General features: G+C 49.9%; 1 protein-coding gene across 1 annotated transcript in view; it reads right to left on the bottom strand.

The window, feature by feature from the left end:
- The window catches only part of SETD7 (SET domain containing 7, histone lysine methyltransferase), a 47932-nt gene extending 25047 nt beyond the window's left edge, over positions 1–22885 (bottom strand). The window contains exons 1-3 of the mRNA XM_072788324.1: positions 22638–22885; positions 14312–14441; positions 524–725 (exon numbers count right to left, since the gene is read on the bottom strand). Of these exons, the coding sequence (XP_072644425.1) occupies positions 524–725; positions 14312–14441; positions 22638–22677 (372 nt within the window). The 5' untranslated portion in view covers positions 22678–22885. The remainder of the gene's footprint in view (positions 1–523; positions 726–14311; positions 14442–22637) is intronic.
- Positions 22886–24199: the final 1314 nt, after the last annotated feature.

Here is a 24199-nt window from a genome sequence, read left to right as displayed (position 1 = left end):
TACTCAAAGGCAAGTTCATTTTTATCATCTTAATTTAAGCGACATAAGCCATAAATCGCTTATAAAGTGGGGAGGTGGGCTGTAAAACCAAGTAGTGACAGTGCGGTAAGTCCCAGAAGATGGGAGACCGCTGGATCAGTTCTCCTGCATGAGAACCAGAACCAAATGAATGGCAACCCTATATACTAAAAGAATATTTTTGAAAGGCGTATGTTTTTTGTCTTTATTAGTGGCACAATAAAGCCATTTTGTCCCAATTTGCTTGAATCAGGACTTCTTGTTCCTTTCCAAAACAACCTTGAAGAGGAATGAGCAGTAGCTGTGAGGCTCAACCATCTGAGTGCGTAGAGGTAACAGCGAGGGGCACACCTCGTGAGCCAGTGGCTCCAGCTCCTGTGACTCTCAGGTGTCACAGCTTCACATTTTCTAACATAGAGAACACATTTCACTCCTTATTGCGAGGAGTTGAAAAATTGGTTAAGACACGTTACATTCCAGCAAGACGAACAGTCACCAGGCTTACTGGGTAGTATATCCAGCAGACTCCATGCCGAATGTTATCCTTGTATTGCCCCTTGAAGATCAATCTCCCATCCGTGTCATACTCCTGGGCGGGCCCGTTCAACTCTCCGTCTACATATGTGCCCTGGAGAACGCCCCCGTCCTCATAAGTGTACACTCCCTGGCCCTGCAGGGCGTCGTCCACATAATACCCCTCCAGGGTGCTGTGAGAGAAGGGAGAACAAAAGGGAACAGTCAGACTGTGAGTCCACTCTTAGAAGAAAGGATCACATGCAAGGAACTGCATGCCCAGCTCTGTTTCGATGCTGACCCGTATTCAGTGCATCTCCTGAATCCTCTAGCTCGCTAGGAAAAACACTCCCGAGATATGGGTAGGATTGGGGACAGAGGGAGAGCTCATTCTTAACTTCCCAGGTCCCACCAATCCTTTGTGTCTGCCAGCAGAAAGAGAGAGGAACAAAGCCACAGGTGGAAACTGAGCACAAGCCTCATCTGATTATGTTTTTAGCGCAAAGATGCCAACCAACCCCGGGCCCTGCTCACTGCACAGAGACCACTCACGCTTTATTCTCTCAAGAGAATAAAGTCCAGACTTTATTGGGTTTTCAATTTCAGATGGCTTGTATACAGTGGTCTCTAATAATACAAAACTGGTTCAGAATGTAAATGTCTACATATTTATTTAAGGCATGAATGTATTACTTATGGAGGACAACTATAATTGATATCCAGCCAAGAGAGTCCCTTCCATTTCTTTGGATGATATATGGGGATATTTAAAAAAGATTTTATTTATTTATTCATGAGAGACACACAGAGAGAGGCAGAGACACAGGCAGAGGGAGAAGTAGGCCCTGCAGGGAGCCCGATGCGAGACTCGATCCTGGGACCCTTGGGATCACAACCTGGGCTGACGGCAAATGCTCAACCACTGAGCCACCCAGGGGGCCCTGATATATGGGGATTTAGTTAGGTCCATGCATGTGTGCATGTGTGTGTGCATATGTGTGTATGTACATGATCGTGGTAAATGGGGGCAAGTATGGGGACTGCAGGCTGACCCTTGCTAACATGGCCAGTGGCCTGATAGCGTGGAGACCCCTCCGCTCAACAGAAGAAAGCTCACGGGGTGCTGCTCGTGGTGAATTCACAAGAACCTGCCCCCCGCCGCCCTGCTCTCTCTCCCTCCTCCTAAAACACTCTGGGAATTTCAATATGTTTTCAGTATTGGTTTCTCAAGGACCACTGTCCAATGAAATGATCTTTACCCCCAAATTCCCTCTGTGCACTACAGTTTGGAATAAGGGAAAGAGCAGCTCAAATAATGTTTTTAAGTTTTTTTTAAATGTATCTATTCTTGAGAGAGACACACACACACACACACACACACACACAGAGGCTGAGACACAGGCAGAGGGAAAAGCAGGCTCCCTGCAGGGAGCCCCATGCGGGACTTGATCCCGGAATCCCGGGATCACGTCCTGGGCCTAAGGCAGATGCTCAACCGCTGAGCCACCCAGGTGTCCCTCAAATAATTTTTAAAATTTAAAATGTTCAGCAACAAAGAGTCTATTTTAACATCTGCAGAGAGCATTCCCTGGGTTATCATGAACTGCGCCCACAAGCAGTTGCTGGGCGCCCTCTGAGGAGCCAGCACCAGAGGGGAGCCCGAGGGGGCATGGGGGGGTTGCTGGCGGGTACACACCGTGCACCGAGGGAGACGGAGGCCATGGGGCCTCGGGGGCTGCACCAGGCTGTGCCTGGCAAGTCCAGTCTCACTTACAGAAGACAGAATGATCAGTGATTATTAAATGAGAAGCACAACCTCCACAACGGTGGTGGCCTCTGATCGCACCGTAATTACACTGTGGGGCGCCCCCGGGGAGAGGAGTAGCTCGCTTTTGGGTTTGTTTGCACTACTGATGATCAACAGGCTGAGTAAATCCATGAAGAGGACAAAGTGCACCTTAGCACAGCCCTTGCACCAACAACCCAAATTCTCTATCAGCCAGGTTGGAATTCATGCGGTTCCAGGGCCACTGGACTCCCTGCATGGCCACAAAATAAAAATAAAAATAAAAATAAAAATAAAATAAAAAATAACGACCTTGAGGAAGGACAGTTAATCAACCGACCGAAGGGTGCAGTGGTGCAAATGGCCATGTGCTCCCCTGTCTTCCCCGTGGGAGGGCCAGGCTCAGGTCAGGGTCCAGGTGCAGATAAACCACAGGTTGTTTTTTAGTATAAATACGGCCCTAATATTGAGTGGCACACAATCTAAAATACTTATCGTTGCTTATCTGAGATGCCATTTTTAAAAAGTTCATTCATTCATTCATTCATTCATTGGACACATGGAGAGAGAGAGAGGCAGACACCCAGGCAGAGGGAGAAGCAGGCTCCCTGCAGGGAGCCCGATGCAGGACTCGATCCCGGGACCCCGGGGTCGCGCCCTGGGCCAGTGGCAGGTGCCCAACCGCTGGGCCACCGGGGGATCCCCTGAGATGCCATTTTAAGTGGGTGCCCTGGACCTTACTGGTCCCCCTGGACTGCGCACAGCCCCCCAGGGCAGTCTGTCCCGTCGTCCCGGCCGACGCAGACCAGTACGGACAAAGGGCGGCTTCCCTCCTAGCCCAGGTGACCAAGGTGCACAAGTGCAGCCTCTAGAGGCTGCTGCAGGCAACGGCTCGGCGCCCCCCCCACCCCCCCACCTGGGCTTCGGCCCGGGGAGCCCTGGTGCAGCCACGGGACCTGCGATGGGGGGCGGGGGGTCCTCGGGGCAGCGCAAAGGGCAGGCTCGGAAGCCCCGCGTCGCCAAGGAAGGCGGACAAGCTGCTCCGGCTGTCAGGGTGCGGACGCCCTTCGGGCTTCCCTCCGCGGCGCCGCCCCGCAACCCACGCTCGTCCTCGGCCGCGGCTCCGCCTGCACTGACCGCCCCACCCCGACCACCTCACCTGCGCGGGACAGGTCTGAGGACGCCCCTGCTACAGGCCTACTGGGGCTCCCCTCCTAGAGGCCCCTGTCGCGGGGCTCGCCTTCCAGAGCCCCCTGCTCACATGGGCTCCCCTTCTAGAGGCCCCTGCTCGCGGGGCTCCCCTTCTAGAACCCCCTGCTCACGGGGCTCCCCTTCTAGAACCCCCTGCTCGCGGGGCTCCCCTTCTAGAGGCCCCTGCTCGCGGGGCTCCCCTTCTAGAACCCCCTGCTCGCGGGGCTCCCCTTCTAGAACCCCCTGCTCGCGGGGCTCCCCTTCTAGAGGCCCCTGCTCGCGGGGCTCCCCTTCTACAACCCCCTGCTCACGGGGCTCCCCTTCTAGAACCCCCTGCTCGCGGGGCTCCCCTTCTAGAGGCCCCTGCTCGCGGGGCTCCCCTTCTACAACCCCCTGTTCGCGGGGCTCCCCTTCTACAACCCCCTGCTCGCGGGGCTCCCCTTCTAGAGGCCCCTGCTCACTAGGCTCCCCTTCTAGAACCCCCTGCTCGCGGGGCTCCCCTTCTAGAGGCCCCTGCTCGCGGGGCTCCCCTTCTAGAACCCCCTGCTCGCGGGGCTCCCCTTCTAGAACCCCCTGCTCGCGGGGCTCCCCTTCTAGAGGCCCCTGCTCGCGGGGCTCCCCTTCTACAACCCCCTGCTCGCGGGGCTCCCCTTCTAGAACCCCCTGCTCGCGGGGCTCCCCTTCTAGAACCCCCTGCTCGCGGGGCTCCCCTTCTAGAACCCCCTGCTCGCGGGGCTCCCCTTCTAGAGGCCCCTGCTCGCGGGGCTCCCCTTCTACAACCCCCTGCTCGCGGGGCTCCCCTTCTACAACCCCCTGCTCGCGGGGCTCCCCTTCTACAACCCCCTGCTCGCGGGGCTCCCCTTCTATAACCCCCTGTTCGCGGGGCTCCCCTTCTAGAACCCCCTGCTCGCGGGGCTCCCCTTCTAGAGGCCCCTGCTCACTAGGCTCCCCTTCTAGAACCCCCTGCTCGCGGGGCTCCCCTTCTATAACCCCCTGCTCACTGGGCTCCCCTTCCAGAGCCCCCTGCTCACATGGGCTCCCCTTCTAGAGCCCCCTGCTCACTGGGCTCCCCTTCCAGAGCCCCCTGCTCACATGGGCTCCCCTTCTAGAGCCCCCTGCTCACTGGGCTCCCCTTCCAGAGCCCCCTGCTCACATGGGCTCCCCTTCCAGAGCCCCCTGCTCACATGGGCTCCCCTTCTAGAGGCCCCTGCTCACATGGGCTCCCCTTCTAGAGGCCCCTGCTCACATGGGCTCCCCTTCTAGAGCCGCCTGCTCACTGGGCTCCCCTTCTAGAGCCCCCTGCTCGCGGGGCTCCCCTTCTAGAGGCCCATGCTCACTGGGCTCCCCTTCTAGAGGCCCCTGCTCACGGGGCTCCCCTTCTAGAACCCCCTGCTTGGGCGGGGCTCCCGATCTAGAGCCCCCTGCTCACATGGGCTCCCCTTCTAGAGCCCCCTGCTCACATGGGCTCCCCTTCTAGAGCCCCCTGCTCACTGGGCTCCCCTTCTAGAGCCCCCTGCTCACTGGGCTCCCCTTCTAGAGCCCCCTGGTCGCATGGGCTCCCCTTCTAGAGCCCCCTGCTCCAGGGCTCCTGATCTAGAACCCCCTGCTCGCAGGGCTCCCCTTCTAGAGCCCCCTGCTGGGGGGAGCTCCTGTTCTAGAATCCCCTGCTCACATGAATTTATTCACTGGCCCCTCAGGGCACACCTCTTTATATTTTAGCTCCCACACTATGTGATTCTTGTTTTTTCCTTTAAAATGTATGTAACCAAATGTTTTAAATCCCTGAGATCACATTTTATTTCTTTTTTTTCAAATTCAAAACAAAATAACCTTGTGATAATAATGAATATTCTCAAGCCCCTGGCATTTTTCTATTCAAAAAAGAAACTGACATAAAGGCGCTGTTTTGTGACCACTACATTGTTAACATGTGATATTATTTGAGAAGTAGCTGCATGCAAGTAGCTTTCTAATCCTTGCTGAAATCAGATTTAGAGGTACATTTTGGAGGAAGTCTGCTCTTACTGGCTTGACTGGAGCCTACCCAACCTTCCTGACCACCCCCCCGGCGTGGAGCTGTGCTGTCCCCAGAGTCTGCCCTGACCTCCGCAACCAGTCCATATTTCTCATCTTAGCCTCATCATGACCCATCACAGGACTTTCCATGTCTTTACTGATGGTCAATTTATATGTCCTATTTCACTAACTAGACTGTAAGCCCCCCCCCTTTTTAAAGATTTTATTTTATTTATTCATGAGAGACACACAGAGAGAGGCAGAGACCTAGGTAGAGGGAGAAGCAGATCCCCTGCAGGGAGCCCCACATAGGACTCGATCCTGGGACTCCGGGATCATGCCCTGGGCCAAAGGCAGCCACTCAACCACTGAGCCACCCAGGTGCCCCGATTGTAAGCTCTTTGTTGGAACAAATTAGGCATTATCCATCCATGCATCTCTCCCCTAACATACTTCAAGTGACACTTCCTAAATGAAAGAACCGAAATGAAAACTGGGCTGGTTTGCTTTGAGAAGAGAAGACTGAGAGGGAACATAACAACGGTAACAATGTTACTCAAGTGCAGGGAGTACTTTCTTTTTTCTGGGACATAGTGATTGCTCCCGTAAGTAAAAGCTATGATTATGCATGAGTACTCATGGGTATGATAGCTTTCTACTGAGAAACTGGGCTTAAAAAAGCATCAGGGGAATAGTTAGGAGATACCAGAATAGTCAAAGAAATTTACCAAAACTGCTTTAAATCTACTTAAAAAAAAAAAAAAAAAGGCAAGAAAGATTCCTTGGTCTGGAATAACTTATGAAATGACCCATTGTGTGGCACAAGGATGGAATAAATGTGCTTCTTTAAGTGAAAAAAGTAACATGTATTGGTTGTTAAAACAAACAAAAACCAAACCAAGTAGAAATTCCCACTCCTCTTGTTCAGTTTAGCATATACCACTTAAAGCTTTTTTCCCCATTTATGTATCATGCACTTTCCCACCTCTGTTGTTGCTGTTTTAATAAAAATGGGATCATTCTATATACAGTCCTCTTGACTGGTATTTCCTGAAGTCTCTTTCAACATCTTGGCAGGTTCTTTAGTATGTTAAGAAACTTCAAAAATGATCTTTCGACTGTTAGATTTTTCTGGCACCAGCATCTGAGTCAAGTAACCAGAAAATGTAGAGAAAATTAAAACATAAATTTTAATTAAAATTCTTTCTGTACATATACATACAGACTATTGTTACCTGTTTTATCAAAGCTCTTGTAGTTAAAATTCCAGTAATAAATTAAATTAGGAAATCTAACTTAAAAAGAAATGGGGAATTTTTGTAATTATTTACCTAAACTGATGAATCTCAATTTTACTCAAACATTACTGTAACATCATTTTAAGATTCTCTTTAATATCTGAATACACCAAAGTCCTCTTAGGAGATTTGACAGCTTTGGCTTTTCCTCGGTACTCTGGGGCCTAGAATGTTTCAGGCTTTCTGCCTCATGAGGAATGAACTCTGCTCCCTTCCCCTACTGTGTTCCCTTCCTTTTGTCAGCTGTTGTAATAGAAGAACCAAGAGGGAAATTTTAAATGAATTTTAATTCTACCAATTAATTCTTAATTCTGCCATTTCTAACCACATTAAAGTGTGACTCTTAATATTAAAACATCGTTTGAGCCATTATTTTATATGACAATATATATTATCTTTTTAAAAAACTGAGATGCAACTGACATATAGTATTGTATCCAATATTATCTCTTTAAATACTGAAAACTAAGGAACCATAAAGAAGAAGAACATCCACAACAAACCCAAACCATCTGCTCAGGCTTTATCTGAGAGAAACTTCACCTTCTTGCAAGGTGTGATAAGCGAGCTGAATGAAGCACTATCATGCTTCCATGTAATACAGTGTCTTGTCTATCTTTAGAGGTTTTTTTTTATCCTTTAGGAGATCTGTGAGTCTGTAGGATCTGATTATTATAAAGGCTCAAGATGACAGTAAAATTTTTGAGGAGCAATTAGTGAAATTCAGTTTTTCTCTCTAAAAAGAAATTCTAAGGGGCGCCTGGGTGGCTCAGCCCGTTCAGCATCTGACTCTTGATTTCAGCTCAGGTCATGATCTCTGGGTTGTGAGATGGAGCCCCTTGTTGGGCTCTGTGCTCAGTGGGGAGTCTGCCGGGGGCTCTCTTTCCCTCTGCCTCTCTCTCCCTCTCTCTCTCCTTTTCCCTCTCTCTCCTTGTCTAAACTTTAAATAAATAAATAAATAAATAAATAAATAAATAAATAAATAAACCTAAGAAAAGCTGCTAGCCATTGTTATCAACGAATAATAACAGCAAGGGAGAAATAATAATAATAATCCATCCTTGATCTTGAAGGCATGATGCTATGTGAAATAAGTCAGACAAAGACAAAAATTGTTATGTCCTCCTTTGTATGTGGAATCTAGAGAAGCCTAACTCATAGAAACAGAGTAGAATGGTGGTGGCTGGGGGCTGGGGGCTGAAGAGGTGTTCTTCAAAGCAGACAAACTACAAGCTGTAAGATGAATAAGTTCTGAGGATCTCACGTACAGCCTGATGACTATAATTAACAATACCATATCGTGTACTTAAAAGTTGTTGAGAGTAGATCTTATCACCATTTAAAAAAGGTAATTATGTTAGAGCACGGAGGTGTTAACTAACCTTATCATGGTCATCATTTCACTATATAAATGTATCAAATCATCATGTCGTATACCTTACACTTACACATATCATATGTCGATATCGCAACAAAGCTGGAAAAAATGTAGATACAGAGCTATAGAAAAAAAAATCCATGTTTCCCCATATGTGCCGCCTAGGTACCCTCTACTCTGCAAGGTCTTTACAGGTTTTCTCATTCGATCTTCACAACAACTTGGAGAAGTCAGTCTAATTATCCCCACTTTACAGATGAGGAAACAAGTTCACTAGATCAGAGCTCTTCTGACTTGAGTCTTCAGGTTGACTTTCCATGTTTGCCAAGCTCCTACCAAAGTTGTTCAAACTCCTACAAAGAAAGTAAATTAATTCACCCCAGACTCCTTTGAACTGTTCATAATTCTAGCTAATGAGTGACTTCAAGTAAACTTCAAGCAAGCCAGAGTCAGAGCTATTTCCTTGGTCTTGTTAGAGGGGAGTGGCAGGTGCAGTGAGAAGAGGAGGGCTCTGGAATTGAGCTCACCTTCCCTCGAATCTCAGCTCTAGGCCCCGAGGCGATGGAGTAGGTGACCTTGGGCAAGTTATTTAACCACTCTGTGCCTTAGTTTCTTCATTCGTAAAATAGGACGCTACAGCCTATTTCACTTCTTGTGAACGGAGAAGGGAACCTGTCCAGCACTGAACAAATGACAGGTGTTCAAAGTTATCCATTTCCCCCCCCCACTCCTTTTCCTTTGTGTAAGTCACAAAAATTTTTGTCTTAATCAGAACAGTTTGTTAGAATACAGACAAATATCTTTGTTGGGCCTGGTTCCAGCAGAAGCTGGATGACTACTGGGAACATAGAAAGGACTTTTGCCTTGTGTGGGAGGCTGGAATACATGACTTCAGAAGTCCATTCCGACTCCAGTTTCCCTGAACTGTGACCAAGTACTTTCAAAAAACCAAATACAATGGGGCACCTGGGTGGCTCAGTTGGTTGGGCATCTGCCTTTGGCTCAGGTCGTGATAATCAGGTCCTGGGATCGAGGCCCCAGTTGGGCTCTCTGCTCTCTAGGGAGTCTGCTTCTCCCTCTCCCTCTGCCTGCTGCTCCCCCTGCTTGTGTGCTCTCTCTTTCTTTGTCAAATAAACAAATAAAATCTTAAAAAAAAAAAAGAAAGAAAAACCCAAACGCAAGAAATCGTGCATGGGCCTGTGGCCTGGGAAATGTCAGCCTTTCTCAGTGACTCATCAAATGGTCAGCCTTGCTTAGATTAATTTGGCCAATGATATGTTAGAAAAGCCCTAACTAGATACATCAGTGTAGAAAATCAACACCAGGAGTAGTAAATAATACTTTGAAATCTAATTGGCACATCAAGGGGAAGCATCAGTAATAATGATTCAAAAAACCTTAAATGAATGAACTCACCTTTATCTCACAGTCAGGCTAAAACTCACACAGTTCCCTAATATTACCCAGCCCATAGCCAAGCTGCATTGAAATGCCTCTCTCTTGTTACCATTGTAAAATTTCAAGAAGTTCTATAAAGTTGCCTTTACATCCATAAATCTTGGTTGAAATGAGGACAATTAAGGAAAAAGTACATTAAAATGAACACCCAGAATTGGGGATTAGTATAAAAATTAGAGGTGTGTACATCAAAATACTCTGCATACTAAATATTCTCATAATATGTATTCCCCAGCCCCAACCTTCCCAGTACTCCAGCGGGTCCAGTGGTGCCAGACAGACTCCAGAGCCACAGCAGCCAAGCCTCCAGATCCCTTTCTCCTCCCTGTATCAATGCTTTCATCTCAGGACCAGAGCAGATGTTAAGCCCCAATGACCTAATCTTAGGCTTAGGACATTTTCCTCATTTCTTTACAAAGGGGGCTGAGAATGGAAAAACAGTAACTGCTTGAAAAGACAATTAAAAAAATAAGGTCAGTTTTCCCATTCATTCCTAGGTTGTGAGATAAATTATCTGGTAAATAATCTATCAGAATCTAGGTTCTGATAAGCTGGTTTTAATAAATTTTTCTGTTCTATATTTCAACATATTAATAAAGGAGAGGTCAACTGTTGATGAAGATCTCAAAACTAGCAAGCATTCTGAGGCTGAGATAATAGTAATGTACCATATTCATTTTGGCTATTTAAACTGATTTAGAAATAGAGAGCTGTTTCCTTATTTTACCTTGAATATGTTTAATTAAGATGCTTAAATTCTCTGCCAACGGTGGTCACCTTGGTGATGTAGGTGGTAGCGGTATAAAAAAGGGGGAAGCATGTTCACATTTTACATTAGTGTAGTTCTTAAAGTTTATTATCCTACCAAGTATTTTGCTACATGTGCGATTTAAAAATAGTCTGCTTCTGTCTAGGAACTTGGTTAAACAATTTACCAGGGCCATTTTTTCCTGATGATCTCAATATTTAAAATTCTTATTCAGGATTATCATATGCTATGTGACTCTAGAATTTCCCTGATATAAATGTATATGTTTAAAACCCTCTCAAAAATTAATATACCCAGCTTATGGCACAGATTGTGGTAATGGTTTCACGAGTATATGCTTACCTCCAAATTAATCAAGTTGCGTATATTAAGTGTGTAGGGTTTTTTGTATGTGAATTGTACCTCAGTAAAGTGGGTTACAAAAATCTCACACCCAGTGGCAGGTGTCATATAAGATTAGAATGCACCGGGACAGATTTTCTATCCTACACTTTGCAATTATCAGAACAAGTTCTGGCCATTCCAAACAAACCCTTTGATGGGAACATAAGCCAGCATTACAGGTTTGGACAGCTTTTAAAAACTCTAACAGAAACTTTTTGTTTCCTCATCTGTTATTTTAAGATCTTGATTTCAGCCTTTTGGAGGGGGGGATTTTTGCAGACTAAACCCTCCTGACTGGCAATGAAAGCATAGGGACCCACTTTGTTTTACTCAAAACATCAGACCCTAAAAATGGGGAGCAGTAACAGGGAAAATTAATAGACAAATGTAAATTAAAGTACTGTTCCATGGAGAAAGAGCTGACTTCTCATGATCACATCCTGCACCCTCCTTAAAAAGACCTAGTATGGCCTTTTGTCAGTCATAAGATTATCTCACTAATGTTGATGGCACATCCTTTCAGCAGATGTCTCATAATATTATCAGTATTTGGGCTTAAGAAAATAGGTGAGGGGCGCCTGGGTAGCACGGCAGTTAAGCATCTGCCTTTGGCTCAGGTCATGACCCAGGTGTCCTGGGATCGAGTCCCACATCGGGCTCCCTTCAGGGAGCCTGCTTCTCCCTCTGCCCATGTCTCTGCCTCTCTCTCTCTGTGTTTCTCATGGATAAATAAATAAAATCTTTTAAAAAATTAAAAAAGAAAAAGAAAATAGGTGACAGTGACCTTTTGAGAACCCATCACCATACCACTACATCACATGTCATAAGAGCAGGGGTACTGACTCTCTCCTCAGAGTCTTAGCCCCAGTCTATCTGAAGGAGGTTAACAAAGATCACCTCTTGGGGTCCCTTCTGATACTATCACTGTTTGATTCTACTATCTGACCTAAGTCTCTACAGATGTTTGAGTGGTACATGTGAAAACTAGTGAATTAGTGCCTCAAAAAGAAAACAAAAAAACCCAACGAATGTATTTCTATTCCACTGATGGTCACTGGCCTCATGTTTCAACCTGACCTGGTGCTTCAGCTCTTTGCGTCGAGACGCATATGCACATGGCTGCAGGGGGAAATGGAGAAAGCTACTTGCAGCCAGAAGTGACTGCCCTGACTGGGTAGTGGCTCGGGAAGCGTCAGGCCCCACTCAGCTCCCCCAGGGCCAACAGGATCAGTATCCTGGGGCTAACACAGCCCATTCGTACCACACTGGTACACGAGATCAGTTTGGCCCTTCAACACTGTGTGTCAGGTCTGGGAACCCAACATAAAAATCAACCCCACCTAAAAATAAATAAATTAAAAAAAATAAAAAAATAAAAAATAAAATCAACCCAACCTGCTGGACTGTTTCTCCAGAGTCAATCAATCACAGGGTATGATCATCAAACTACCAGATTTAAAGCATGAGTGTGTGTGTGTGTGTGTGTGTGTGGTGGGAGTGGAATGGGTGTTCTGGATGAACGCCACCTTTTCTCAGCTCTCACACTCACTTAGCTAGACATTTTTTTTTTTTTAAGTATCAAATTAAGGGAAAGTGCCAGGAAGCCTAACAGACGAAACAGAGTCGATCTTCAAGGAAACCTCTGTCCTATTGGGGAAATAAGATATTTACATAAGTGTACATTTGTTGAGTGAATAAAAGAATAACTGCAGCATGAGGTAAGAAGGAACACTTTCCAGAAAAAAGGTATAAATAAACTGCTCTGAAAATGAGGCAGGGAAAGTTTCCCTCTGGACAGGTTAAAGGGATCATGAGAGAGTAGGGGCATGTGGGTGGCTCAGTCAGTTGGGCATCTGCCTTTGGCTCAGGTCAGGATCCCAGGGTGCCGGGATCGAGTCCCCCATCGGGCGCCCTGATGCTCAGCGGGGGAGCCAGCTTCTCCCTCTCCCTCTGCCACTCCCCCTGCTTGTGCTCTCTCTCCCTTCCTCAATCTCTCTTTCAAATAAATAAATAAATCTTAAAAAAAAAATCTTGAGAAAAGAAAGCACTGATACCAAATCTTGAAAGAGTCCTGTGTGGGACTCAGGTGTCAACCAAATATCCACAGCAGGGCAAAGGAAAGGCAGTGCAGGGAAGTATCTGTCCATTTAAGATGTGCAGTTTGTGGGGCAGCTGGCTGGCTCAGTCGGTGGAGCGTGTGACTCCTAATTTCAGGGTTGTGAGTTTGAGCCTCGTGGTGGGTATAGAGAGTACTTAAAAAAAATGAAGTCTTTTAAAAAAATGTATAGGTTGTATGCAAAGCTCTGCTAGTAAGAGATGCAGTGTGGAGGTGGAGCAAATGGGAGAGAGAAGGTAGGGATTAATAACGAAAATGAACTTTTATACAAGTTCTATGGTGGGTTAGTAGCGCTTTCTTCCTCTTTTATCAGATAATGGAGATCCTAAAGGACTGTTAAAAACTTTGAAAACAACCCACTTCATTTACAGAATGATGATTCTATAGAATGACCCATCTATTCCGGGGCCCAGGCCCGCTCCTGGATCCCCCTTGAACTGTCAGCTTAGACATTCTTTTTCCCAAAGGAATTCCGTGATTGAGGAAGCTTTGGCTTCTCACCAACACCCAGAGCTCAGAAGCAGAGCTGAACCCTGCAGAATCCTAGAACCTGCTTCAGCCAACTGCATTTCCATATTCCCCAGGGAGGCGGGCAGAGAGGAAGCAGGCCTCCCAGGGCTCCGAATTCCTCTAAATCTAGAGAAATAAATCCGCCGCCGGTGGCTCTCTGTTTCTGAAGCTGACACAGCTTAAGAGTCCTGGTTGGAAAGCTGCACCAGGACAGGCCCACCTATTTCTGCAAGAGAGAGTCCCTTCTACAGTCACTCCCCACCTGCAAGGCGCCTCGGCCTCACTGCTGGAACCGGGATGATGCGGCTTTCAAGAGCCCTGCTGACCGTTTTCTTGTCCATCTCTCGAGGACAGGGAACAAGCTGGGAAAATGGTGAAGCTGCAGAACCCACGAGGTGGCCCCCTGGTCCTTCAGGGTATGAAGGAACCAGGAGGGGACATCGGGCAGGGAGAGGGACTGAACGGAGACTTGAAAGAAAGGGGGAAATCATCACTACCCGCACTGTCCAAATTGGGCCCTGTGCAGTGACCTCATGGAGACTCATCCCCTGAGCCAGCAGGTGAGACTGGCCACCAGGCTGGGTGAGCCGAGCCACCAGCCCACGCGTGATGGGAGCTCCCTGAAGGCGGCACGACCCAGCAGTGGGGTCAAGGGCAGCCCAGGGGGCCCAAGCCTCAGGATGGCTTCCCCACAGCAGCGCGGGCGGCTTCCTTAGGCCCCCAAGCAGTGCAGACCTGCTGGGGTTGCTTCTGCCTTTTCTAGAAGTTGTATCAAAACCTCCACCTAAATCCTTTCATTGGCATCATCCCTGCAAGTAAAGTGAGCTGGTCCTGCCCCAAACAAGACAGGACAAGACAAAACTGTGAGTGCTACCTGCCGTCAAAGAAGAAGAACTTGCCCCGTCCATTTTTCTCTCCGTGAACAAAGCTCCCCTCGAATCTGTCCGTGGAGGAGTAGGTGACCGTGCAGAACCCGTGTGGCAATCCATCATCATCCAGGTGCCCTGGAGAAAGGGAAGCAGAAGGCACACCTCAGCATCTTCAATGCACTCCCGGCCCCGATCCTTCCAGCAAGATCCCCGGGCAGCCACAGGCCCCCTCCCTGCCTCGGGGGAGGGTGACTGCCCCCCGTTCTCCGCCTGCATCAGCAGGATCAATGTGTCTGCTGTGCACACTTTGTGAACAGATGGGGGCCACGGCAGACGGACGAGAGCACGCTGTAGACGAGGAGCCAAAAATAAGCTTGCCGTTTCCCAGGGCCTACCAGGGCCTCCGGGTAATGCCACCTGCATGCTTCAACTTACCAAGAACTTCCCAACATAGCAGTGCTCAAATCTGAAGTTAATGCCCTCAAACTCTCCTGCTTACTGCAATGTGACTCGGGTGGCGCCTTCGATCATCTCCTGTAAGGTACGCGGTCTTTGCACTAAGTTTTCTAATGGTAGGAAGTACAACACGACCGTACATCTCATCCACAGGAGCATGTGGGGGACCACTAGCTGGGCGACCTTTGACAACCCTTACTGCGGGGCCCCTGGGTGGCTCAGAGGTTGAGCACCTGCCTCCGGCCCAGGCCGTGACCCGGGGGTCCTGGGATCGAGTCCCGCGTCAGGCTCCCTGCATGGAGCCTGCTTCTCCCTCTGCCTGTGTCTCTGCCTCTCTCTCTCTGTGTCTGTCTCTCATGAATAAATAAGTAAAAATCTTTAAAAAAAAAAAAAAGAAAAGAAAAAGAAAACCCTTACTGCTTGCTGTTTGTTACACTCAAAGAACAAGGGACACAGCCACATCTCTGAAACTGCCATAGTGTTTATACACCTGGTTGTACTAACACATGAACTCAGAGTCCCTCTAAGCCTGAACTAGAGCTTAACCTTGAACCTACTGCTTTCCTTTAGTGCCTTTCAGCTTTGAGTGTTTAGTGATAACCTTGTCGTATACCCTGTACCACGATGTTCAGAGGGGTGATGCTTTAAACGCAGCTAGCAGTATCCGCAGGGCCGTCTAAACAGTGATTTTGAACATCCGCAGCTCTTATTACACTGTGAGCCTTAACTTGCTGGTCCTTCCTGGGTCACAGACTGGTATATTCCACTATTTATATTTACAGTCAACATCTAGGCTTTTGTCATGATCTACATATTTCACAAAACCCAGACGTCACCCCGTTGGTGTCTCCCCAATTATTCCGGTGAGCTAATTTTATGGAGGTGGGTGAGAATGAAGGCAGTAGTTAATCTCCTGGCTTTTTCCTTGGGTTAACAACCTGGGTCATGGATGAAAAAGGTAGGAAAGCATTAAACACGGTGTGCAATGCAGGGACATTAACACTTATGGGACTTCCAGATGGCTCACAGACATAAAAGAGAACACAAGCCATATCACCACAATGAACGCTTTAGTCTCCTAAAATGACTCCTTCTAACAGGATAAAAAAAGAAAAGTCATCCCTTAGACGAGGTTAAGTAAGCGTTATGAAGAACTAAAAAAGCTCTTAATTTGTGTTATTGATTACACAAACATAAAATAACAATGAACAAATACACTGTCTTACTGCTACATCTGACTCTGTATAGAATGAATTACCTAGAATATTACAACAAAACACGACAAATAAATCACAATCGATATGGCTCCTTTCCTCTTAACACAAATTATTTCTACAAAGGGCAGGAAATTAATGGTTAGAAAGCAACTAGGCCATAATTGCTTTCTTCTTCCTCAAAAACTAACTATACATGACATATTCAGTGATACTCAAGTCATATGAAATAATTTGGACAATTATTTTCTAACTATGTACTGACGACATTTCTCTCATTGAAATAAATTACACTTTTTTCTTTTAATAAAAAAACACTCCGTGTAGAGCTAAAAGCTTTCTCTTATGAAATGTTGGGATTAACATTTTTATGAATTTAGTATCTTATTTATTATGATTTAGGTATAACTATCAGAATAATCATGTTAGCCTTACATCGAAGTGTTTACTAATTAGTTGAAAACGTTTTCCCCACAGAAAGCAGTTCACACATTTCAGACTTTAAAAAGTTAATGTTTGATGCAATTTGTTGTTCTACTTTAGATAAAGAGAACGATTATGATAAACATGAGCACTAAGGGGACGGGGTGTGTGTGGGGGAATCCAGTGTAAAGACTGATTTCCACCTTCCCTCATTCACCACAGTCCTGTCCTATTTCAGAATAAAGCCTCACAGGTGCATCCCCATCGGTGGAAAATTAGAGTAAAATCTAAAGTGTCTTGTAACATGCTAAAAGCATTTGAGGGACAGCCCTAATCCCAATGGAGATAAAAGCAAAAACATCAATCCCATTCCATGAAGGATGCTTGTGTCAATGTGTCTTTCAACAGGCCATGAAGAGGCGTCTCATCCCCTTCTGGGTCTCTCGATGAGAGAGGAATAGAGAATGTGAGCCATGTCTTGGGCCACACCGAGTGTTCGGAAAGATGTGGGCCTGTGCTGCTTCCCTCTCCCTCCCTCAGTCTGCAGCAGGACCCTCCTGGTGGCTTCGTGATTCTGTTCTCCTCTCCTCTTTCCAAAAGGAGGACGATGTTATCAATTAATGGGATCAATTAAAAAGGAGCTGGAAATTCAAGGCTGTGATCCTTCGAGAATTCCACCCTGAATCTCTGACAGCCCAGAGTGGTTTTCCTAAGCAGTGGAGCTTTGTGTCTAACACAACCCAAACAATAACAACAACAAAGAGACTTTCAAGAGAAAGAAACACAGGGAAGAGAAGAGACTGGGTTGTTATGCGCTCACGTCTCCTTTCAACATTCACGTGCTTCTAGAGCAAGTCTGGTACAGCTCTTGTTCAAACACCATTTGGATAATAGCATCATGGAATAGTTGTCTGGGCAGGATTAGTCACTTAATGGAGAGGGATGCTGCTACAGAGAGAAGAAAAAAGTGTGCATACCTACTAGGCATCTGGCACTGCTGACGTCCTTTCCTGTGATCTCAACTAGACCTCACAACAATGTCCCACATTCCAAGCTTATTTCCTCATCTGAGGAAGCCCATGCTGTGCACTCAAGAAACACATTAACCACTCTGAATGTGCTAATGAATATCAAAAGCCCCTGCCCCAATTCTTTCCATCTTGTTCTCTCCAGATAAGGGCAAGCTAGCAGCATGCCCTTTCTTCCCTGCTGCTGGTGGAAGCAGGTATTGCCCAAGAGGCAGGCATCTTGGGGACCCAGGAGGAGAAGTAGGAGAAGCCTTTGGAGTTAAGATAGTTCTAAAAAAAAAACAAAACCAAAACCAAAACAAAAACAAACAACCACCAGGAACTTCAATAGCATGTCGTGGGTGCAAATTCCTATCCCTTCCAAGCGTTACCTAACTCAAAAAGAAACCCTAGTCCTCCTCGCTCTGATTGAGGTCACTCTGTAAAATGCTCCAAGTCAGCCAACAGCCGTCAGGGCCAGTTCCCCCTCAACAGAGGTTGAACACCAGACTCAAACAACAGGAAAATTCACTTGAATGACTGTTCTGTGTTGACAATGCTGTCCCAGCTCATGTGCCATCGATCTGTCCACAACATGATTTTAAGTATCTACAGAGATTAGAGAAAAAAAGGTAACAGTCTCATAGCTTTACTTTTTCACTTTGTGCTAAGGATCATTATCTACTGAACAGACAGAAAGTTAACATTTCCCAATCCAGTTACCTCTGAGCTTTTTTCCTGACCTGATGAGAGCCAGGCCTGTATTCTGTGCGGTGATGGTACATCTCAGCAAAGGAAACTCCCTCCCTCTGGGTCAGACACCTGGCTGCTTACGGCCTCAGGCTTACCCACAGGAGATCTGAGAGTAGGGCGTGTGTGTGCACATGCACGTGTGTGTGTGTGTGCGTATGTGTGTAGCGTGTTTCCTTCACAACAAGAGTTATGGCCTCAGGCTTACCTACAGGAGATCTGAGAGTAGGGCGTGTGTGCACGTGTGCGTGCACGTGTGTGCATGTGTGTGTGTGTAGTGTGTTTCCTTCACAACAAGAGACCCTTTCACATGCCTTGTTGATTCTGTAGAATAGAACTGCTTTTAAAAAGTACTACTAACAACAACAACAAAAAAAGTACTACTAACAAAAGGCAAACTTACTCTCTTCAGTGCAAGGAACATGCCCTCATGATGATGCACTTACACTGGTGGTTAAAAACATAATTTGATTTTTGAGGGTAGTTCTTTGTCAGAGCTCAACTATTAGTTGTGAGGGTCAGAATTTGACCGCGTGGGCATGGGGAGGGGTGCTATCAGTGCACTTAGCACCTATTTGTCCTAAGTGCAGAGCACCAGCCAGCCTTATTAGAGATGGGCAGGATAAGATATTAGGGGGACTTAAAAAAATATTTTTTTAAAGATTTTATTTATTTATTTATTCATGAGACACACACACACAGAAAGAGAGAGAGAGAGAGAGAGAGAGAGAGAGAGGCAGAGACACAGGCAGAGGGAGAAGCAGGCCCCACGCAGGGAGCCCGACATGGGACTCGATCCCAGGCCTCCAGGATCATGTCCTGAGCCAAAGGTGGTGCTAAACCGCTGAGCCACCCAGGCTGCCCTAAAATTATTTTTAATATTTTGAGGAGGTTGGGGTAGCGGAACACTGATTTGCTTGTTTTCGTTCTGGCTCCTTTTGTTCTGGAAATTCTGATACTTCCTCTCTTTGAGTATTCTTCCTCAGTGGCTGCTGTTTTTCCAAGCCTTTCCGTTTTGTCCTGCCCGCTTAACCACGGATCTGGATTCCTTCAAAGAACCTTCTAGGTGATCCCTTCTCCTGCTCACCATTGCTGGTTCATCCTCCCAGAGCAGAGCTCTGATCCTGTCATTTCCAGCTCTACAGGGCTGCTGTGGCCTTCCATCGCTTTCAGCACACAATCCTCTTTTTCAGCCAGTGACACAGGCTCTTGCCCTGTCTTATCGTCCACTTTTCTCCTAGGCCCTGTTACCGCAGAGCCAAAGGACTAGCAACCAGATGCGCCTCCCTAACTACCGGGTGCCAACCTGGTCACTCCCCGAGGTCCCCTCTCAACTAGAATCAACTCCGCACCACCTCTTCTGGGAAATCTGCCCCCATCTATTTCCCCAGGCTAGAAATAATTTTTTACTTCCTCTCACCCGGCACAGTTCAACTGTTTGGATATGATACACTTATTTAAAATTATATTAGGGGCCACACTGTATTCATCTTTGTTATCTATGGGTAGTCAAAGAAATAAATCTAGCAATAAACACCACTTCCTACCGAACCAATAAGCCTGGGAGAGATTTTAAGAAGCCACAGCAGGATCTCAGGTGGCTTTCTCGGGCCCTCTGAGGCCTGGGGCCTGCTGTCTTCCGGGCCCAGCCAGCGGGAGTAAACAGATCCTCCCTCCACCGCCCACCTCCCCTCGGGATCCATGGCTCAGAGGCGAGAACCTCACCCAGGCCACAGTTCTACCCTGACACAGAACCAGCACTGAAGCTCTAGACCTGCAGAGTCCAACTTCTTCTCCAGGGTAAATTGTTAAGGAGGAAGAAAAAGAGGAAAAAGGGTGTCTGTTGGAGAGGCTGCAAGTTGGATTCTCTTTCCCCAAATACATTCCTCTGAAAGTCAGTCACTGAACTCTGTCAGAACCGAGCTCTGGAGTGATACAGAGTGACATCATACTGAACCGTTGCTTCCAAACTCAGTTACCAAGGACTTTGTCTATTTGACTGACTCATTAAAAATAAAAAAAATATGGGAATCTCTGGGTGGCTCAGTGGTTTAGCGCCCGCCTTTGGCCCAGGGCCGATCCTGGAGCCCCAGGATTGAGTCCTGCATTGGGCTCCTGGCGTGGAGCCTGCTTCTCTCCCTTTGCCTATGTCTCTGCCTCTCTCTCTCTCTCTATGTCTATCATGAATAAATAAATACATAAATCTTTCAAAAAATAAAAATAAAAAAATAAAAATAAAAAAAATAGGAAAAATGTAGAGAGACAGGTAGGGTGGAGCGAGGTTCTGGAGGGCTAAGCCTGTCTCCTACCTCGAGGAGTGTCCCTGAGTTCATTCTTAACTCTTCTGTGCCTCAGTTTCCTCCTCTGTAAAATCAGGCCAATAGCAGTGCCCTGTCTCATAAGACTGAGTGGATAATGTGTGTGTGTGTGAAGCATTGGGCGTAGAGCCTGAACACAAGAACTACACAACTAGAGCAGCGATGGTAACAACAGCGAAGACAGTTGAACTGCGGAGGCCAGAGGCTCTGTTTACGGAGAGAGGCAGGGGACCCTTCAACACCAAGATGTTCACACTAGCCTTTTACCAGCCTCCCAGGCACTTGGGAGGTGATAAGTAAAGACTGCCACAGATGACACTACAAAGGCCCACACTGGTTGGAGAAAAGCCCACTGGTACACTTTACCTCGTGTGCACACACACGCTCCAGGCACGGAGTTTGGGCCTTGGATGCTTGTAAGGACTCTACAGATTCTGCGCTACACTAATTGTTTACTGTCAGGTACAACCGAGTGACAAGTGTCCTGGATTGTCCCAAACACTTGAGGCTTAACCTAGTTGTTCCAGCAGCAGTACTAGCAATGACCCCTCTCACTCGCAAGCATATTCTGATTTGGGACGATAGTATACACGGCTCGTCCTACCGAGCAGATGCCTCCTTGTTTGTGTAAAGAACTACCCAGCGGACGACCTCGACAACAGCAGATGCAGGTCTCCAGCTGCCTATTCACGTTCTGCAAGGAATCTGGGGGCCGTGGACAACTTGGGCCTTGTATTTCTCAACAGCTTCAAAAAAGAACTGTGGTCTAACCTGGGGAGCGCCGCCCGTGATCAAGGGCTTGCACTGAATTTTTTACAAATAAAAGTAAACTCTGAGAACAGGCTCTAAGAATTTGAAAAGAGGACATTTTACATTTTTCACTGACCTCTTCATAACATGAAAGAACAACAGGTCAATCATTTCAATCAAACCAAGGCTTCCAACAGACCCTCTCCGTCAATGTCTCCATAAACCCCCAAGGTCGGCTTTAACTCCTGGAGAGTTTTGTGAATTCACAACATTGTGAAAATAAAACAACAACTGTCTGAAGCCGGGTAAAGAAATAAGTTATAGCAGTTACATCAGGATGGGCATCTTTCAGAGAACTCGGAATCATAATTATCATACTTAATCTCACCGTAAGACCTCGAGATCACCGCAAAAGGGGTCAATCATGCTTTGTGAAACCATAAAAATCGATTTCTTCTCCCAAGGCAGCGACGACTCGGTGCCCTTATGCGTTCGTAGTACAGCGCTGCCACTTTATTGTCCTGGGCCCTCTGGCACAACTCGGGCACACGAATGAGAGGCCAGATTGCACCCAAAGCTTCACCTTATCTGCTTGGTCGCTTGGGTGTAAAACATCCCGGGATCCCGGGGCGCCGCTGCCCGTCTGGGGTGGGGGTGGGGGTGGGGATCAGGGAGGGGGACGCGCTATGGCGAGGGTTTCCCAGGGCTCGCTGCTGCAAAAGCTGCTACAAACAGCTACATTGTATAACGTCCCCACCTCGCTTTTTGGAACTAGCAGGGGGAGAGGGGGGAAAAAAAAAAGAGGTGGAGAAAGTCAGCAAAACAAAGTGGCGAGGAGCGTCGGGGGAGGGGCGCCGGAGGGGAAGGGGCGGAAAGGGCGGCCCCGCGGCGGGGGATCCGGAAAGTTAAGTGTCACCGGGCGGCCTGGGTCGGGCCTGCACCGCGCGGCGGGGGCGGGGGCGCGTGCAGGCCCGGGCATGGGGGCGCGCCCCGCCGCCTGCAGGGGGCCCGGCGCCCCGGGGAGCGCGGCTGCCACGTGCCCGGCTCGGCCCGAGCGCTGCGCCGGGGGCCGCCCGGAGGGAGGCGCGCCCCGGGGCGGCCGCGGTCACCGCAGGTCGCGGCGGCGGGCGGAAGCCGAGGGCTCGGGCCGCCCAAGCTGCGGGGAGGGGGGCGGGGATGCTCCTGCGCGGCGCCACCTGCCCCGACCCCGGGGAGGCCGCGCACGGGGCGCGGGCAGGTTCGCCAGCCCGAGGGCGCACGCAGGGGCCCGGGCCGCGGCGGCCGTGTCCCCCCTCCCCCCCTCCCCCCTCCCCGCCCCGGGGCCCCGAGCCCGGCCTGCGCCTCGCCCGGCGGTGCGCGCTCCCGGCGGCTGCCCGGGGCCGGGGCCGGGGCCGGGGCCGGGGCCTCGCGTACCTTCCACCGCCTCCTCCACCATCTCGTCGTCGCTGTCCATGGCGCCTGCGGGCCGTGCCCAGCTCCGGGCCGCGCGCCGCCTCCCGTCCGAGCCGGTGCTGCCGGCGGCGGAGCGAGCGCTGGGGCTGAGCCCGGCGACTTCGGGGGAGGAGGAGGAGGAGGAGGAGGAAGAGGAGGGGCGGTCGGGCGGGCGCGCTGCCTCCCCCTACAGCCCTGGCAGGCGCTCGGCCCGAAGCCGCTGCGGCAGCGCCACCCCCCCCCGGCCCAGCCCCCGAGGCCCCGGGGCCGCCGCCGCCGCCGCCGCCGCCACTTTCCCGGCGAGGCGCCCTCTTTGTTAGGGAGCCGCCGGCCGCTGACATCACCCCAGCCGCAGCCCGAGCCCGAGCCCCAGCCCCAGCCCCAGCCCCAGCCCCAGCCCCAGCCCCAGCCCGAGCCGGAGCGCGCCCCCCGCCGCTGACTGACGGCTCCCCGGCCCTCCCCGGCCCTCCCCGGCCCTTCCCCGGACTGCGGCTCCCGGGCCCGCCCGACCCCCGCCCGACCCCCGCCCTCCCTTCGCTTCTGCTGGGGGCTGCGCTCGAGCGCGCCTCGGGGGGCCGGGACCGCGGGGACCGCCGTGACCGGGGGGGGGGGGGGAGGGGGACCCAGGACCCCGACCTCCAGCTGTGCGGGGGCAGCTCAGAGGACCCCCAGGTGACCGTCCTCGGGAGGAGACCCAGGACCCCGACCTCCAGCTGTGCGGAGGCCTCTGGGGGACCCCCGGGTGACCGTCCTCGGGGGGGGGACCCAGGACCCCGACCTCCAGCTGTGCGGGGGCAGCTCAGGGACCCGGGGACCGCAGCGACGGGGGGGGGGGACCCAGATCCCCGACCTCCAGCTGTGCGGGGGCAGCTCAGGGGACCCCCGGGTGGCCGTCCTCAGGGGGGGCCCAGGACCCCCGACCTCCAGCTGTGCGGGGGCATCTCGGGGGACCCCCGGGTGACCGTCCTCGGGGGGGGGACCCAGGACCCCGACCTCCAGCTGTGCGGGGGCAGCTTGGAAGCCCGCGGCGCCCCGCCCCCGCCCCGCCTCGGGTCGGCCTCGGATAAGCAGGGCAGCGGCCCCGACCCGGCCTCGACGTCCTCCCGCCCCGCTCCACCCCGTTTGCCACCCGGAGCTGCACGGGGGCGGCACGCAGGTGCCCAGGTGTCCCTGCGTCGCCGCATCGCATCCCTGAGCAGGTCTCCCGGACGCGAGGGGGCGGGGCGGGGGTGGGGTGGGGGGACCTCCAGCCGGGTTCCGCCGGGCCGGGGCTCCCACCCTCCTCGGGACTGTCAGGCGGCTCGGGTGATGCAGAAACTCAGCAAATCCAAATGGCAGCGGGCCCGTTACCAGGCAGGAGAAGCCGCTTGGAAGGCCCGGCAGGTGCCTCGTGGCCGCGGTGCCCTAATGGCAGAGGAGCCAGCAGCGGGGGTCCCCGGGAGGCACCCTCCGGCCGGCACCATCCCCCCCACCTGTGATGCCCCGGCGGTCCCCTTGTTCCTCCAAGTGCCAGGGCGCTGCATAGACGCGGGCTCTTCAAGTGC

The sequence above is a fragment of the Canis lupus genome, chromosome 20, assembly GCF_048164855.1.
Source record: "Canis lupus baileyi chromosome 20, mCanLup2.hap1, whole genome shotgun sequence".
Classification (NCBI taxonomy): domain Eukaryota; kingdom Metazoa; phylum Chordata; class Mammalia; order Carnivora; family Canidae; genus Canis; species Canis lupus.
Note: the sequence above shows the minus strand (reverse complement) of the source record. Positions and strands in the feature narration are given on the sequence as shown.